We start from the raw sequence: 18180 nt of genomic DNA on the forward strand, positions 1-18180 counted from the left end.
ATTCTGCTTCCCAAGACAAAGTCATGTAGCAGTAGTTACCCCTCAATATGCCCTTATCTGTGTGTGCCTCCCGTAGGCCACCTGGATTATAGGTGCTGTGATTGCCAGTATGTGAGTCCACTTGTGATTGCCCAAGGATGTGTTTGCTTCAATAATTTCCACAGTTAAGTTCTTAAAAAAAGAAAGAAATCAAGGCCCGTACTATGGTCTGAATGTTTCTGCCTTCCCCCAACCCTAATTCATATGTTAAACCTAATTCCCAGTATGATAATAGATACGAGGCCTTTGGAAGATGGTTAAGTCACAAGGGCTGAGTCCTCACAAATGGGATTAGTGCCCTATAAAAAAGCTTTAAGTTAGTTTGTTGGGCACTTCCACAATGTGCAGATAAAGCATGAAGGCACCATTCCCGAGGAATGGACCTTCACTAGATGCCAAATATGCTAATACCCTGATCTCGGACTTCCAGCCTTCAGAACTGTGAGAAATAAATTACTGTTGCCTATAAGCTACCTAATCAATGGTATTTTGTTACAGCAGTATGAACAGACTAGACAAGAAAAAGCTATTTGACACAGCAAAATTAACTAAGTACAATTATTTCTCATATGTCTCCTTTCTCAAACATACATAACCTCTTTCCATAATCAACATCCCCCAATGGAGTGGTGCATTCATTACAACTGATCAACCTATACTGACACATCATTATAATCAAGAGTCATCATTTACCTTGGGGCTCACTGTTGGCATTGTACATTTTATGTGTAATTCTATGTGTAATTACATATTTCCACTCTTATACTACAGGATGTCCATAGTCTCTACACATTGGTGACATCTTTGTAAAATTTTGTAACGGATATTTTGTAAATAAAGGTACTTAAACTACAATTTCCCACTTTCCCTGTGTTTGGTGACTTCAGGGGAGACTTTGAGACACCCTGTGATACCATAAAAAATAGTTTCAATGCCCTAAAAGTCCTCTCTGATCCACCCATTCATTCTCATCTCCCCCTGGGCCTGGCAACGCCTGACCTTTTTCCGTCTCCAAAGTTTTGCCTTTTCCAGAATTTCTATGGTCGGAATCATAGAGTATTCAGGTTTTTTTTTTTTCTTCAGATTGAGTTCTTTTGATTAGTAATATATATTTAACTTTCTTCTATGTCCTTTTATGGTTTAATAGCTCACTTGTTTTTAGTGCTGAATAGTGTCCGGTTGTCTGGTTGCACTACAGTTAGTCACTTATTCATTCACCTACTGAAGGCCATCTTGGTTTCTTCTAAGGTCTGGAAATTATGAAAAGTTGCTAAAAATATCCATGTGCCAGTTTTTCTGTGGACATATGTTTTCAGCTTTCTTAGATAAATAGCATGATGTATGATTGATTAATAGTATGGCAAGAATATGTTGAATTTTGTAAGAAACTGCTAAAATGTCTTCCACATTTTCCTTTCCTACCATCAGTGAATGAGGGTTCCTGTTCCACAGCAGGCTGAGCATTTGGTGTTGTCAGGGTTTTGGATTTTAGCCATTGTGATAAATGAAGAGGGCTATGCTGTTTAAATTTGCAGTTCTCTGGTGACATACGATGTGAGCATCTTTTCATGTGCTTATTTTCACCTGCATATTTGCATTGGTGAGATGTTTGTGAAGGTCTTTTGCCCATTGTTTTTAATCAGGTCATTTTTCTATGGTTGAGTTTTAGGGATTCTTTGTATGTTTTGGATATCTTGAGTTGTAAGAGCTCTTTGTAATATTTGTGTATTTTGTATCACAGGCCCAAGTCTAGAGCCTGGTCTATCATTCTCTTTACCATGTCCTTTGCTGAGCAGAAGCTTTTAATTTTAAGGTCATTAAGTTCAGCTTATTGATTACTTTTCATCATATCTAAAGAGTCTTGCTATACCCAAGATCATCTAGGTTTTATACACTGTGATCTTCTAGGATAGCGGTTCTAAACCTGTGGGTTGCAACCCACAGGAACTGTATTAAAGGCTCATGGCATTAGGAAGGTTGAGAACCACTATTCTAGGAATTTTACAATTTTGTGTATTGTATTTAGGTTCATGGTCCATTTTTAATTAACTTTTGTGTATGTTTAAGGTCTGTGTCTAGATTTATTTTTTATCATGAGGATGTCTACTTATTCTAGTACCATTTATTGAAAGGACTATATTTGTTCCATTGTATTGCCTTTGCTCTTTTGTCAATGATCAGTTGACTACATTTGTGTGGGTGTATGTGGGCTCTCTGTTCCATTGATCTATTTGTTCATTTTTTCTCCCAATACCAGTACTTTCTTAATGAGTGTAGCTTTTATACATAAGCCTTGACTTTGTGTAGCATCTATTCTACAACTTTTTTTAAATTCAAAATTATGTTGGCTATTCTGTATCTTTTGCCTGTCCATGTAAACTTTATATCAACTTTGTTGATATCCATAAATTACCTTGCTGGGATTTTGACTGGGAGTGCATAGAATCTATAGGAAAATGTGGAAAGAACTGACAGTTTGAGAAAATTGAGTCTTCCTGTGCATGAATATAGAATACTTATTTATTTAGTTCTTCAATTTTGTACCTCAAAGCTTTGTAAGTTTTCTCTTATAGAATGTACATATTTGATTAGATTCACATCTAAATATTTTATTTTAGGGAGCTGATATGCTAATATAAATGTTTTAGTGTTTTTAATTTAAAATTCCACTTTGTCATTGATGGTATAGGAAAGTGAATGAATTTTTTATATTAACTTTCTATGTTACTTTGCCATTATTACTTATTAGCTGTGGGAGGGTTTTTGTTGATTGTTTCAGATTTTCTAATAGACAATCATGTCACATGTGAACAAAGACAGTTTTATTTCTTCTTTCTCAATCAATATATCTTTATTAATTTTTCTTATCTTCTTACATTAGCTAGAACTGCCAGTAAAATGTTAAAAAGGAGTAGTGAGAGGAAACATCTTTTCTTTGTTCCTGGTCTTAGGAAAAAGCTTCTAATTTATCACCTTGGTACATTTTTCTTCATGCATCTTCTGCTTGGTCTTTGTTTAGCTTCTTCCTTTTTTTTTTCTTCAGTTTTTTTTTTTTTTTGGCTGGGGCTGGGTTTGAACCTGCCACTTCCGGCATATGGGTCCAGCGCCCTACCCCTTTGAGCCACAGGCACCACCCTTTTGTTGAGCTTCTTGAATATGAGGATTTTTAGCTTTCATTACATATGGAGAATCAGAGGCTATTAATTCTTCAATTTTTTTCTTCTGCTCCTTTCTCTTCTGTCTTTCAAGGATCCGACTGCTATATTTGGCATGTAGTGCCCTGATACTATGTTTATTTTTTAAAAGTCATTTTCTCTGTGTATTTTGTTTTGTATGGTTTCTGTTATGGCACTGAAGTTCACTAATCTTTTCTTTTGCAGGGTTTTCTCTGCTGTTCATTATATGAAGTTTATTTTTTATCATACTGCTTTTCCTTCTGTAGAAATTCAATATATATCTTCTTATGTTTTCCATGTTTCTTATTAACCTGCTGATGTTTCCCTCTTCCTTCCTCAACACAGGAAATAGAATGCCCCTGTCTACTTATATATTGTGTTTGTCACTATTGGTTTAGTTTCAATTAGCTGATTTTGTCCTAATCAATAGTTGTACTTGCCTGCTGATTCTCATGTGTGGTACTTTTGAGAGCAAGCCAGATATTTTGATTTTACCTTGTTGCATTCTGTATACTTTAAACATATCTTAGACAATCTCCAACTTGCAATGGTAAGACTTAGTATTTTGAGTTTATGAGGGGTTTACCAGGGTGCAACCCTATTATAAGCTGAGGCGCATATGGATTTACTAGATTTGACTTAAGATTTTTTGACTTTAAAATTGGTTTATCAGAATATTAAATGGATTTTTGACTGAAGACATTTTTGATTTGTGATGAATTTATCAGGATTTTGCTCTATCGTAAATGTAGAGGCATCTGTACTTTAGGTATTCTTGAGCTTATTAAATTATTCACTATATTCTCCACTGCCACGAACCAAAGTTAATACCTATAGATTTACCTCAAATGGATAAAATTCACTCTAGATGCTTTGATTCTACAACTTTGCCAGTTGAATATTTGTTAATCCAGTTTTTGGACTAAACATGTTTCTGTCTAAATGATTAGACTCACATAGGCACAATAAGGAGAGAATAAGAAAATTCATACATACAGAAATTTACATTTCAATATATTTTCATATAAAATAACTAAAATAGTATCATTGTAGTTTGAGGGTTTGAGACATTTCATAATTTAGAAGACTGCATTAGTAATTTATTTTGTATAATGACATTGGATGCTAAAAGAGAAAACAACTTGGAAGATAACATTTTTAGAGACATATCTCAACCTATATGTATTATTAACTGCTTTGCTATATATATTAGTTTATACAAATATAAGAAGCATATTCATATACTATATTCTTAAATGTATATTTGTATATATGCTATATATAAATTCTATTTAACTCATCTTAACTTTATAATGGATTAAGTAGTGAAGTTAGATTATAATGCATAAGTGTATTTTCATTCAAAATTACAAAATTGATTACAACACACATGCTTACCTTGTCTAATTCAACTATGATAATGAAATGCTGATAGTGGGCAACATCTGAAAAATTTGCATAACATACAAATAACTTTGCACATCTATACATTTTGTCAGATTATGGCTAGATCCTTGTAGGAAGTCTTCGACCTGTTTCTTTATCATTATGCAATTATATCATTCAATAATTAAGAGCTAGCCAAATGTTTTTCCTAATGAAAAGAATGTTACTTAGCTAACTCCAGAACTGAGCACTATTTCTGAGTAGTTTATATTAGACTAGATGGTCATAATTTAAGAAGTTATTTTGCTCTTAGGAATACTGTATCAGATATTTATCGAGTATATACTTAGGAGCACTATTGCTCCGTCATAAACATCTATATATTCAGCATTAATAGATGTTGTTGTGAAATAAATTTCCAAAAGAAAAAAAAAGCAATTCACTCAAATAGTCAATTTCTACTAAAGCAGAACATATTTAAGTAGTATGACTTAGCAGATCTATACTTGGGATTTATTCAAATGTGCACCAGAAGACATACATAAGAATATTCATAATAATATGACTTGAAACATTGGCTAAAATGTTTAGGAATCAATTAGCATTAGACTAGATAAACAGAGAGCTATATTTACAAAATGGAATATGATACAGCAATAACAATGCTACTTTAAAAACATGGGTGTATATCACAAATTAATTATTGAGTGAAATAAGCTAGCCACAGGGTGCGTACTGAATAACTCCACTTTTATGATACTCAGTAGTGGGCAAATTAGTCTAAGGCGAGAACAGGTTTCCGCAGTGTTTTGGGACGATGGTGGTTAGATTGTTGGTTCTGAATGGTGGTTAGATTTAGCAGTAAGTTTAATAAATGTATACTTATGCACGTTATATTTCAATAAAACATAAGTTTAAAAATAATATGCCAATAATAGAAAAAAAAATTCTGTGGTTGGAGTAGGAATTGTGGATGATAGGAAGATTAGGGAGCATATTTCCTTCATTTACTTCATTCTTAGAACTCATTCTTTTATTATTATTATTAAATCATAGCTGTGGACATTGATGCAATCCGGGGGCACATATGAAATTTACTAAGTGTAGACTATAAATGTCTTAACGCAGTAACTAAGAACTCACTCGTTTTCCTAAATTTAGTGGTTCAGCATTAGCACTTTGCCAGCACAGCCCCTAAACCTCAGAGTTCCACAAACTTCTTGCCTGGGGCTCCTCCAGCTGGGGGGAGATAAGGACGGATGTGTACGAGCACGCAGGGAAAGAGAGGGAGGACTCAGCTCCCTCCCAGGACTTCACAGTACAAAGGGAACCGCAGAACCAAGAGCGAACCCGTGGGAAACAGAGGAGCAGGAGCCCCACGCTAGTTCCCAGGGTTTCAGCAGAGGCTCCCTGGACAGCACCAGGGTGGCTTCAGCTCGTCTGGGCGACCAGTCCGGCAGGTGACTCTATTAATCCCAGAGGGTGGACAGTCCCTTGCTCAGGAAAGGGCTGCTCTCCGCTGGCTACAAGCGAGATCAAACCCTTGAATACAGAACAAAGACTCAACCGTTTTTTTCTTCTTAGAAAAAAAAAAATTCAAATTCAGTGCTAGCAAGAGCCGGTGTACCCCGCCTAGAAGTGAAACCCGGGAGCGCGCGGACACACTTGTCACCGCCCTGTCCTTCCCGGGACGCGGCGCTGTGACACGTTCCCGAGGGCAATAAACTTGGCGGGACTAGGTGGAAACCGATGGAACCCAAGTGCGGGCTGCTCTTTTCAGAGTACCTGGGCGCATGAAAACCCCACCGGACTCTCCAGGAAAGGACACCATGCCCCCCCAGTCTCTTTCCAATCTCTCCCTGACCCCGGGCGCGACCCTCAGCAGTTTCCTTCCCGAGGCGTCGGGAGGGGATTCCCCGCCTGCGCCCGACAGGGCCACCGCCCAGCTGGTGGTCCGCTGTGTGATCCCGTCCCTCTACCTGCTCATCATCGCGGTGGGCTTGCTGGGCAACACCGTCCTGGTGAAGATCTTCATCACCAACAGCTCCATGCGCAGCGTCCCCAACATCTTCATCTCCAACCTGGCGGCCGGGGACTTGCTGCTGCTGCTCACCTGCGTCCCCGTGGACGCCTCGCGCTACTTCTTCGACGAGTGGATGTTCGGTGAGGTGGGCTGCAAACTGATCCCGGTCATCCAGCTCACCTCCGTGGGCGTTTCCGTGTTCACGCTCACTGCCCTCAGTGCCGACAGGTAAGGGGACAGGTAGCAGTGGGGTGGCCTAGGAAAGTGGTGAGAGAGGCTAGGGAGAGGCTGTGCCCCAAAGCACCATTGAAATAAAGGCCGGGGATGGAGAGGGGAACACACCCGGAGGTACAGGGAGTTTAAAAGGACTGAGATGGGAGACTTGAAAAAAATGTAAGAAAATTACTATTTTTAAAAATAATTAAAATTACATTTGAAAGTGCATATCCTAGGCCACCCCAACACACTCTGAGAATCTTTATTGTCTATTTCATAGAAAAGCTATAGAATAAACGTGCAAAAGTGCAACTATGTTTTAGAAGCTTTTTGTGTATGTACGTCTGAGATCTTAGAAGTGTACTTTCCTTATTCAGTAGAATAATAATCTGATAAGCAATAATAATAATCTGATTAACACTAATAATCTGTCTGCTTTAATATCAGGCGAATGTGTAATTTGAATTTTTTCAAATGAGGAGAAAAGTATTCACATTTATTAACTGAATTCTACTATTTATTTGAAGCAAAGCCAATTAGGATAATAAATATTCTTCAGGCAAATGACTTTTCATATTCTTCTTGTTTAATACCTGAATAAGTGATTGCTTTGGACAGGTAGGTATCAAATTTTAGTATCTTAAGACAATATTGTAAAAATAATCCTTGCTAGCAAATCTGCTTTTCACATATTTAAGGGTGTGAAGTGTTCATTATTCTACCTTGCAGAGCAGCTAGTTCAAGGGTGTGGTTTTCCAGATGTGGAGATTGAGGCTCTGGGAATGTAATCTCTAGTGGAAGAGCTGGGAAGAAAACTGGGGCCTCCTGACTCAGAGTCTAGTGTGATATTCCAAGCTCTCTATAGTCATGTTTTTGGCCGTCTAAGTTGGAGAAGGTGGGTAGGGTTGGGGGCAAAATGTACAGTTAGGCATCATTGCCTGGAGATGTGGTCTAATTCTCCCTGGAAATAGGGGCTGATTTAAGCTATTTAGATAAACAATTTAACATGGATAATTAAGGTGGTGTTTACTCTTCTTTTTAATTTACATATTGGATTATTTGTGAAAAATGAATCTGGATCTGAATTTCCTGGTATTTGCAATAATACTCTTGCATTACTTTGGCACTGAAGGGTTAATCTTCTATGAAGGAAAGACAGCATTCAGGGGAGAGTTGGCTGCTTTTATCTTTTAAAACTGAAAAGTGTTCACTTTCTAGTTTAAACACTTAACTTCAAAACTACACTACTAGAAAATGTGGTGCCTTTTGTGTAAATTATGTTAACTCAATTTGTTTAAATGGCACCATTTCCATTGTCACTTAAAAAATTCTGAATTCCAAAACCAGAAAGTGACTTTTTAGTTTAGCTGCCACTCTTTAGGGGACCCATTTTAACTAGAAAGTTAAAAAAAACCCCAACAAGTCTACTTAATGATTAGAATAAAACCTAATGACTAGCTATCACCATAGTTAAAATTACTATAATTATGCTTTCATTTAAAAAAAATGTGACATTGGTAGCAAGAGCTAGGGCTGGAGTTCATTTTACACCAATTTTCACAATCTATTGTCGTAGAGACACACAGTAAATTTGCCCTGAACAAGGTCAGAGAAGATGCTAATATTCCCATACGTACTGACTTTTCCTGTTCCATATGTGAGCATGGATATTTGAATAACAGTGATAAAGAAAGATTAGCGGCCTCTTCTACTTGGTTCATAAGGTACCTTTGCCTATGAGTGTGTCTTTGGAGAATATGAATTAAGGAACCTGAGTCACCAGTGAATAAATTATACAAAGTATTCTAATAATCCCTTAAAATGGGTTGGAAATGGTTTATCAAATATTGTCTACACTTCTATTTTTTTCCTAGAACGTGGCAATCCAGTATGGATCAGTACTTGTTAGCCTCTTTTTTTATCTCATGAACCACTGTGATTCTTGTGGATGTGGAAACAATTATAGATGAATTACACTTAGCACCGCACTCAGCTTTTTGCTACATGTCACAATCCACACATTGCTATGACATAGGCATCATTATTTTAAAATTAATCATTTTCAAGATGAGAAAAGTAAAAGCTGGAAATTCAGCAACATTTTTTTAATGATCTCACAGCGTTTTGAAACTAAACTCTTCATCATTAAACCACATAATTACATTTCCAGGTATTCCAGGTGTGACTACTAATAGTCTTTTCCATTGAACAGCAGACTTAAAATTTAAAGAAAGCACCCAAGCATTAAAAGAAAAAAAAAAGGATGCAGAAACTTATTCATTACCTTTATTAGAGTGAAAGAACATAGTAAGATGTAACTGAAAAATAAAGGAAACACCTTGAATTTAAAATTAAGTAGTAGTTACAGCCATGGAAAACCAACCAACCCAACAAATAAAACCTGTTATTAGAGTTTTTAAGCAGTAAATTCAATTACTTGATTAATCACATATCCTAAATTCAGGGGATAGCTTAAATGTCTTTGCCTAACAAAATGTGGATACAGAGTTAAGAAATAGAGAACACGTAGTAATACAGAGCAAAGCCCAGTAAGATAATTAAATTTCAGAGCGCATATCCCAGTTTGAAATAGAGACTTCTGTTATATATGTCATCAATGCCATCATTGCTGGATTGCAGAGAATGAAATAAGAGATGGCCCAAATCACCAAAGGGTGGTAGGTGACACTAGTATTTGTGTTTCTTATTCTTTGACTTTGCAAACTCTTTCAAGAAGTTTCAACTGGCACATCTTGTACATCCTAGAAAGATCATTTGTCTCCACTGCTCAGAGGCACATCACAACCTATATGGCTGGTGGAGAGACAGTGCATGGTCTGAAACAGTGATACTTTATTTTTTTACTGTTATCTTGTTAGATTTTTTTTGTTACTATTTTGCAAATGTACTTTTTTTGCTTGTTCACATTAAAGAGCTGATTAAAAGTGTTTCTATATTCTCTATTGTATCATGTTTCTAATGGTTTTACACAAACACACATGTACCTGTGCACATACTTACACATACGGTCCTGCTGTGAGATATCGGGACACATGTGCTTTGATGTTAGCTAGATGTCACCCATACTTTGCTTTTGGTTGGCATCTTGAACGTTTCCTTCATTATTTATTGGCGTAGCTGCATGTCCAAACTTAGAATGTTATTTCTTTGATTCTTGAATAACTTTTGGCCTCAAAAGGCCCATGATTAAAATGCAAATAACTCTTAGGAATGGAGTTCTCCTTTTTCCTTTATAGGGAAGTATTTGTGCAGATTCCTAGTGCTAAACTATGAACCTTATAACTTTATGACTTATTCTGCTTCTTATATAAGTTAACTAAAATGTGTTTATAGATTAAATTAAAAAATGAAACTATAAAAAGCATAAAAATGAATCTGATAGTAATTTGCATTGGGTGGTGATATTTTTCTGATACTTAATAACCAATATTGGATTCAATACAGAAATAATATTGTTCTAAATATAATTAAACTGCTAATGAATTAATAATTTCAAGCTTGTGTGACAGTTAGGATAATCATATTTAATTCCATCACTGAGTCAGTAGACAAAACCTTGAATCATTAATATTATTTGGGTGTTATACCAATGCAAACAGATATTCTTTTCAGTATAATAATTTGTTAAAATATTGGAACAGATTTAACACTCCCTAGGCTTCACCAGGCTTTTCCATCATTTGTTGTTCAGTGGTGGGAGGGAGTGCGGTTACCTGCTTGAGAATTTGTCATCAGAACTTCTTAACTGAAACACAGGTGCTGGTTGACCAGTCGCCTTTTACAGCACCCCCTTCTTTGCTCCATAGCTTTGGATGATATGCTGAGGAGTTACTGCCTCTCAGTTGGTGCTGGGATCTGCTCTCAGGGTGTGTTTCTAACTCCCATGAAGGGTTCAGACTGGCCACGCATATGTACCTAAGAAAACAGTCCACACTCACCCTACAGATAACAGATGGTTCCAGGGTGATGACTTGTTTATGTTCAACTTGTTCTAAAAAAACTTAAGGCAGCTTAAAAATACAGATACTAACCACAAAGGAAGGAATAGAGAAGGGAAGAAGTCAGGAATGGAGAAAATAAAAGTTAAAAAATAAAAAAGATGACCCATACTTTCACTAAATGGGAGTTGTAAGTTTTTCTGAGAATTTTCTAGTCTTTCTAGCTTTCCGTTTAGAAAGAAAAATTTGCTTTCCATAACAAGTACTCTGTTGTTATTTTTATGAATGGAGACGGAGAATGAATTATAATTTCTGCTCTTAGTTTATTCATTTTTTATTTGAATTTAGAGGGTTTATTGTTCAATAAAAGTTGTTATATTGACTCCATATTTGACATTTCACTCATCAATCTCCAGCGCTTCTAGACTATTTATTTCCCTTTCCTTTCTCCTTAGAAGTAATTTCACACATTGACTTAGATGACACTGTGTGATTTGCACAATATTCATAATATTGCCATAATTTACATATTGCTCTCTATAGCTTTATAGCTTTTTGAACCTAATGACCACACTTTGAGAACAGCCAATTTCCTCTCTTTCTGTCTCCTGTGCAACTAAACAGTGGAATAACTTGTGGACAGAGAAACCCCAGGGACCTTAGATCTTCCATACACGACAGAACAGCCAGGGAATGATGGAGTGTGATACCTCTCTTATCAAGTAACAGGTCTTCTGTCTTTCTAGGTGAATAACTGGAGCTGTATTGTCTTCCCAGGTACAGAGCCATTGTAAACCCCATGGACATGCAGACGTCAGGGGCGGTGCTGTGCACCTGTGTGAAGGCCGTGGGCATCTGGGTGGTCTCCGTGCTGTTGGCAGTCCCCGAAGCTGTGTTTTCAGAAGTGGCGCGCATTGGTAGCCTGGACAACAGCAGCTTCACAGCCTGTATTCCCTACCCACAGACAGATGAGTTACATCCCAAGATTCATTCAGTGCTGATTTTCTTGGTCTATTTCCTCATACCACTTGCTATTATTAGCATTTATTATTATCATATTGCAAAGACCTTAATTAAAAGTGCACACAATCTTCCTGGAGAATACAATGAACATACCAAAAAACAGGTAAGCTTTGTAGGGGTGTGTTGGTAAGGACCAATGACTGCTGTTTTGTGTTCTGTTTCATGGGCTTTCAGTCCTATGAACAATGAGAACAGAGTCAGGCCTGCACTAGCCTTCACTGGAAGGAATGTGAGGGAATCTATTACATGGTCATGTCGTAGTGATGACAGTGCCTGCTTAGGTCCAGCTTATCAGCCATCTGGGCCTGTGACAAGATCTAGGACTCTACCATCAGAAGTTAATGTCCCTGAAAGCCTTTCTTTCTGTGTAAATATTTATGCAATGAACAACATAATAAACCAGAAAATGTTCACATATGAAGTATAAATTTGCTTAATTTTTGTCTCTTCTCCAATTAGCTCACCAAGGTTGGCAAGGAGTCTGAAAGAAGGATGAGTTGGGAAAGGGCCGTAGGACTTATTATTTAAACATTTGGCATTACTGCAACAAAACGTTCATGTCATAAGCTCCCTGTGGTTTAACTTTATATAATCAATTCTTTTTTTTTAGAGCCCTATGATCTGATGTGTATTTTGATTTAGGTATCGGCACTTTGCTTCTGGTTTGTAAACTTGTGTTTCTCTCTCACACACAGCCTATCCTCTCATTGTTTTGCCTTTTAATGGCCTGGGGTTTGCCTTGTTTTTGTGTATTTCCCTGTTGGTACCTATAAACTCTGACCTGACATCATCCAAGAAGTAATCTCAGCGTCAACAGTCTGCCTGTCTACTTACTGTACAATCCTTGCCCCCATGCTCCACCTGCTGGCGACAATGCTGCGTAGCACACGAATTTCACATTTGACGCCCTTAAAACTGCTCAGAGAAAACATCACCGTGCCCACTGTCAGGCTTTCGATAAATTATGTTTTCACATTTTTATTGTCTTACTTAAATAGCAGAAAAAAATTGACCTACATGAGCTAAATCATGGACTGTAGATGTTAGAAATTGTTTGCAGGTTAAAGAATATTACTGTCCAATATTTGCAAGTTGTTTATCACATTCCTGAAGACCTTAACAAACAGTAAACACAGTGTGTAAATTTTATGACAGAGGGAAAATGTGTACTTATTGGAATAGTGACCATATAGTAATGCTTATAGGAGTCTCTGTCATATCAGATGCTTTTATTTATGTGAGTTAATCATGTCAATCTTAAATTCTTTCTCTGTCAAGTAACAGTTAAAAAAAGTCAAGCCCTGCTTCACTGTATCTCTTTTTTCCTATTTAAAACACCCTATTTTTGAAATGTACCTAAACTTTATTATATTCTATGGTTCATCAATTTAATGGATTTAATACAAACAGAAATAATTTATACTTACATTGACTACAATGAAGCTTTAAGTAAAAGTAAAATAGTTAATACGAGACAGAGTTTTTAAGATCACAGTTTTAACATGAAGACATAGCTGTTTATTAACAATTCACAACCTAGTCTTATAGAAACTGTCCAATATTTTTAAATGAAAATAGTGTAGTGACCATAATGGGCTTAATCAAACTGTAAAAATCATCATTTTGACAGGAAAATAAATAATCTATGTATTTCGGATGTGTTGTTGGGCTGTAAGTTTTATTTCTGTTGTGACATGATGACAGGCTGGCATGCGGCTGGCTCCATGTCTCCTTTTAACCACTGGGACCATTCTCTTATCTTTGCAGATGGAATCACGGGAACACCTGGCTAAAATTGTGCTGGTCTTTGTGGGCTGCTTTGTCTTCTGTTGGTTTCCAAATCACATTCTCTACATGTATCGGTCCTTCAACTATAAAGAGATTGACCCATCTCTAGGCCACATGGTTGTCACCTTAGTCGCTCGGGTTCTGAGTTTTTGCAATTCTTGTGTCAATCCCTTTGCCCTTTACCTACTCAGTGAAAGCTTCCGGAGGCATTTCAACAGCCAGCTCTGTTGTGGGAGGAAGTCCTATCAAGAGAGATCAACCAGCTACCTGCTCAGCTCCTCAGCGTTGCGTATGACATCTCTGAAAAGTAATGCTAGGAACGTGGTGGCCAATTCTGTTTTGCTAAACGGGCACAGCATGAAGCAAGAAATGGCACTGTGATTTTGGCCTTTCAACTCACTACCTGGAGAGAACTTCTAATCTTTTATTCCAATTGAGCACAGCAGAACTAAATAATTTTCCCATTCTTACCACTTGGCTAATTCTTTAGAACCTGATTTCATGAGTGACTCAGAAAAGGCATGACAAACATTATTCTTTGAACTGGACTTTAAATTACTACCCTTGTCTCTCTCTCTCTGTGTATATGCATTTTAAATGCACACATCCATATACATTATATATATCTCACACTAAAAGTGATTCAAAAAGCAATTTCATATGTATGTAAATCAATATTGCTTCAGGATTTAGGCTGTTACTAAAACCAACTTTAGCATATTTATTTTAAATTTGTGATAAATTTCTATTCATATTTTGACTCAATGATTCAATGAAGGTAACATTCAAACTCCTATTATGTGAAATACACGTCAATTTTCCTGGTGAACTTTATTCATAACTAACACACACACACAGAGACATATATATCTCTGCCCTTCATTTGAAGTAAATAAATAAAAAATTCAAAAGGTGGAGCTTAAGGGCCAATGGCTCACATCTGTAGTCCTAGCACTTTGGAAGGCCAAGGCAGGTGGATTGCCTGAGCTCACAGTTTCAAGACCAGCCAGAGCAAGAGCAAGAGCAAGACTTTGTCTCTAAAAATAGCCAGGTGTTGCGTCAGGCGCCTGTACTCCAAGCTACTTGGGAAGCTGAAGCAAGAGAATTGTTTGAACCCAACAGTTCGAGGCTGCTGTGAGCTATGACTCCAGGGCACTCTACCAGGACTACAAAACAACACTCTGTCTCAAAAAAGAAAAAAAAAAGGGTGGTGCTTAATCACCTATAGGTATTGTGTTTCTTTGTATGACCAATCATAACTTACAGAAATAGTTTATATCTGTAACTTCTAGGTAGGTGATTAAAAGGTATGATGACATTTGTATTACTAATTGTAAAATAGCCATGATTTACATTATGAATGTAAAATAGGTATTATTTGTCCCAAATGACAAAACTATGACTCAGAAATTTGCATGGAGATCTTTATATTCATTGCTAAATCCTTGAATCTTTGGCTGATTTTGTGTAGATGTGCTCAGATTTGTGTAATCCTGTGTAGATGTGGTAAGATTTGTAAAATCTTGGTGAGTTCAACCATCTACTAATCCTCTTTTGCAAAAGTCAACTGATAAGTATATGGGCTCTCACTTAGGAAAGCTTTTTCTGCACAATATCACAGTTTTCTCTGAATAAACGTCTTGAATTTTTTCAGCAAAATTCAAACATATTGATTGAATTTTAAAAGCTACCCTCTTGTTAAGCATGCAACATTAAGTTTAATATTTAAGTCAATATATGTCATGCTATTGCTCCAAGAAGACTGTTAGTATACTAAGTTAAGATTTTCCTCAAATATCCATAACACATGCTATATAAAATATGGATTATTCAATTGCATTATAGCAGTAGGAAAGATAAATACAAATTGCTGTGATATTTGGCAATAGTAATGATAGCACTAAACAAGTGTTTTCTGTGTTATGAGCACAGTTCGAAAGCTAATTACCTAATTTAATCCTCAGTATAATCACTGAGGTGAATAAAGAGAAGGAACCGATTTTGGCAAGGTATGAAGTTACCCTATTTGGGGGAGTTTATTCAAGATAAATGGTTTTTATTCAAAAGGGTATATACAATTTTACAAATTTTACAAAAACAGTTTACCACGTGAATACATTGCCAGACCTCTGGAGTTGTGAATCATTAATTTCATGGTCAATCCACCTTTGAAGTAGGTCTTAATTTTTATCTTTGGTTTATAGGTTAGGAAGCTGAGGCTCAAAGATAGTAAATAACTTAAAGAAAATGATATAGTGGAAGGGGGGCCTAACATCAGAGAAGGTATCACGGTGTGTGCGTGCTGCTACTCCACCTCCACTCAGCTGTGTCTTTCTTCTACCTGGAATAGTTGTTCTTAACCTTTGAGAAGGGTGTAGATCCAGTCATCATATAATCACAGAAATAATGGACACAAATCTTACATTCAGTTTGAGGATTTTCTGAATCTTTTAAGATTCATCTGCTGAAATCTGCTGAACCATGGCAAAGTAAGGATCCTTGGTCAATATAGAATCTTTTTCTTTTTTTTTTTCTGGTATTAAGATAATGGCAGAAATATATAATCATTATCTATATGGACATATGAATAAAAGAGTGTAAGATGTAAATATCTTTCAAGATTCTTTTATTTTCATATATACATATACCTTGTATATACAGGGTGGCCATAAAGTTTATGTGTAATTTAAAATAGTTTTCATTGTCTAAAGATACATGGATTTAAATAGATAGAAACATTAGGGCAGTCCCCTCAGTGGGTAGGGCGCTGGCCACATACACCAAGGTTGTGGCGGGTGCCTATAGTCCCAGCTACTTTGGAGGCTGAAGCAAGAGAATTAAGTTTGATGTTGATATCGTCAGTTAATACCGAGCTTGGCTTTTCGGAGACCCAGTCAATAAAGTTAAGAGTTCTGTTCACATATTAAGCAGATTGAGGAGTACAAGGTATTTTTGGAATCTGACTGTTAGACTCAACTGATGAATTATAATCCTATTTCACTCACTAACTGTTAGGATTTCTCATTTTAAAGAAGTTCTGTGAATTGCACCATTTTCTCAGATATTTCTTTTCTTTGGAATACATATCTGAGATTTACTCCCTCCATCACCCAGGCTGGAGTGCAGTGACCAGATCATAGCTCACTGTAGCCTCCAACTCTGGGGCTACAGTGATCCTCTTGCTTCAGCTTCCCTAGTAGCTGGAACTACAGACATGTGCCACCAAACTTGGCTAATTTTTCTTATTTTCCATAGAGACCAGGTCTTTCTATATTGCCCAGGGTGATCTCAAACTCTTGGCCTCAAGCTAGCCTCCCACTTCATCCCCTGAGTGGCCAGGATTACAGGCATGAGCCATTTCACCTGGCCCTAGAAACATAATTTATTAAATATTCACTGTGTGCAACATCCCGCACTATATAGGAATGCATCTTATTGTGTATAAGGTAGGCATTACTGATTCCCATCCCATGGATGAGGAAACTGGGGTTAATCAGCAGATAAAGATAGAAGAGCTTGTCATTGAACTCTTAGCTATTTGACCTTACAGTCATGATTTTATCTATAGGCAATAGTTCAGGGAATCTGGAACTCAGAAAATTAATTTGAAGTTAAGAACACATTCTCCTCCTTGAAATGTGGAGGAGGAACATAAAGGAAAAAAGTTCTCTGAGTTAGTCTTTATTCTTCCTGGGGTAAGGATGACAGTTTAAATTCTTTGTTTTGTTGTTGTTTTTGTTGAGACAGAGCCTCACTCTGTTGTCCATGGTAGAGTACTATGGCATCAGCCTAGCTCAAAGCAACCTCAAACTCCTGGGTACAAGCAATCCTTCTGCCTCAGTCTCCCAAATAGCTGGAGCTACAAGTGCCTGCCTTGTGCCTGGCTAAATTTTCTATTTTTAGTAGAAAGGGAATCTCCTTTTGCCCAGGCTGGTTTCAAATTCCTGACCTCAAGTGACCTTCCCACCTTGGCCTCTCCAAGTGCTAGGCTTACAGATGTCAGCCACCATGTCCAGCCAACAGCTTAAATTCTTGGTCACTCATGTGAATATCTTTATAAAAATAAATTTTATATATAAAAATATGAGACCCTTATTTCTGCCCCCAAATTTGTTTACCCATTTTGTGCATGCTGTATAAAAAAGGGGGAAAAAAGAGATTAAAACTAATGGAAATATTTTGGACATGAAAATATATATTTCATTTGACTATTTGCTTGTTAGAACATGTCTTAAATGTTTATATGATTCTACAGAGCTATAAAATAGCTAATGGATTTTGAACAAGTATAATTTTTCCATTTACTAATATTTTATTGCTGGCTTTATTGCTCCCTCAGAAAATATTTACACCACGTTTCTGAGAAATGAAATGTTTCAACCATTAGGTTTCTCTTAAAATAGAGTAAGCGGGTGTTTTTCAACTTCAAATAAATTAACATATGTGCATGTTTTCCTTAGGCTTTTTCAATAAGAGAGAAAAGTGTGAGTAAATATGGTCAGCTTTGGTGTACAAAGTCATTTTTATAAAGTTATAAAAGAATAAAAAGAAAAGAGATAAATTATATCTG

The 18180-nt window shown here is 36.7% G+C and overlaps 1 protein-coding gene across 1 annotated transcript; it reads left to right on the plus strand.

The window, feature by feature from the left end:
* The first annotated feature begins 6298 nt into the window (after positions 1-6298).
* Positions 6299-14026, plus strand: NMBR (neuromedin B receptor). The gene is made up of 3 exons (XM_003790280.1): positions 6299-6852; positions 11577-11925; positions 13590-14026. The coding sequence occupies exons 1-3, from the start codon at positions 6395-6397 to the stop codon at positions 13989-13991; spliced, it is 1209 nt and encodes a 402-aa protein (XP_003790328.1). The 5' UTR covers positions 6299-6394; the 3' UTR covers positions 13992-14026.
* Positions 14027-18180: the final 4154 nt, after the last annotated feature.

The sequence above is a fragment of the Otolemur garnettii genome, unplaced genomic scaffold, assembly GCF_000181295.1.
Source record: "Otolemur garnettii isolate 467f Iridium unplaced genomic scaffold, OtoGar3 scaffold00042, whole genome shotgun sequence".
NCBI classification, from domain to species: Eukaryota; Metazoa; Chordata; class Mammalia; order Primates; family Galagidae; genus Otolemur; species Otolemur garnettii.

Bases quoted from the DNA above. Each gene is read 5' to 3' on its own strand.
- NMBR (XM_003790280.1), top strand. From the start codon at position 6,395: ATGAAAACCCCACCGGACTCTCCAGGAAAGGACACCATGCCCCCCCAG. The intron at 6,853-11,576 runs GTAAGGGGACAG...TTGTCTTCCCAG, and splicing joins ACTGCCCTCAGTGCCGACAG to GTACAGAGCCATTGTAAACC. The intron at 11,926-13,589 runs GTAAGCTTTGTA...TTATCTTTGCAG, and splicing joins ATGAACATACCAAAAAACAG to ATGGAATCACGGGAACACCT.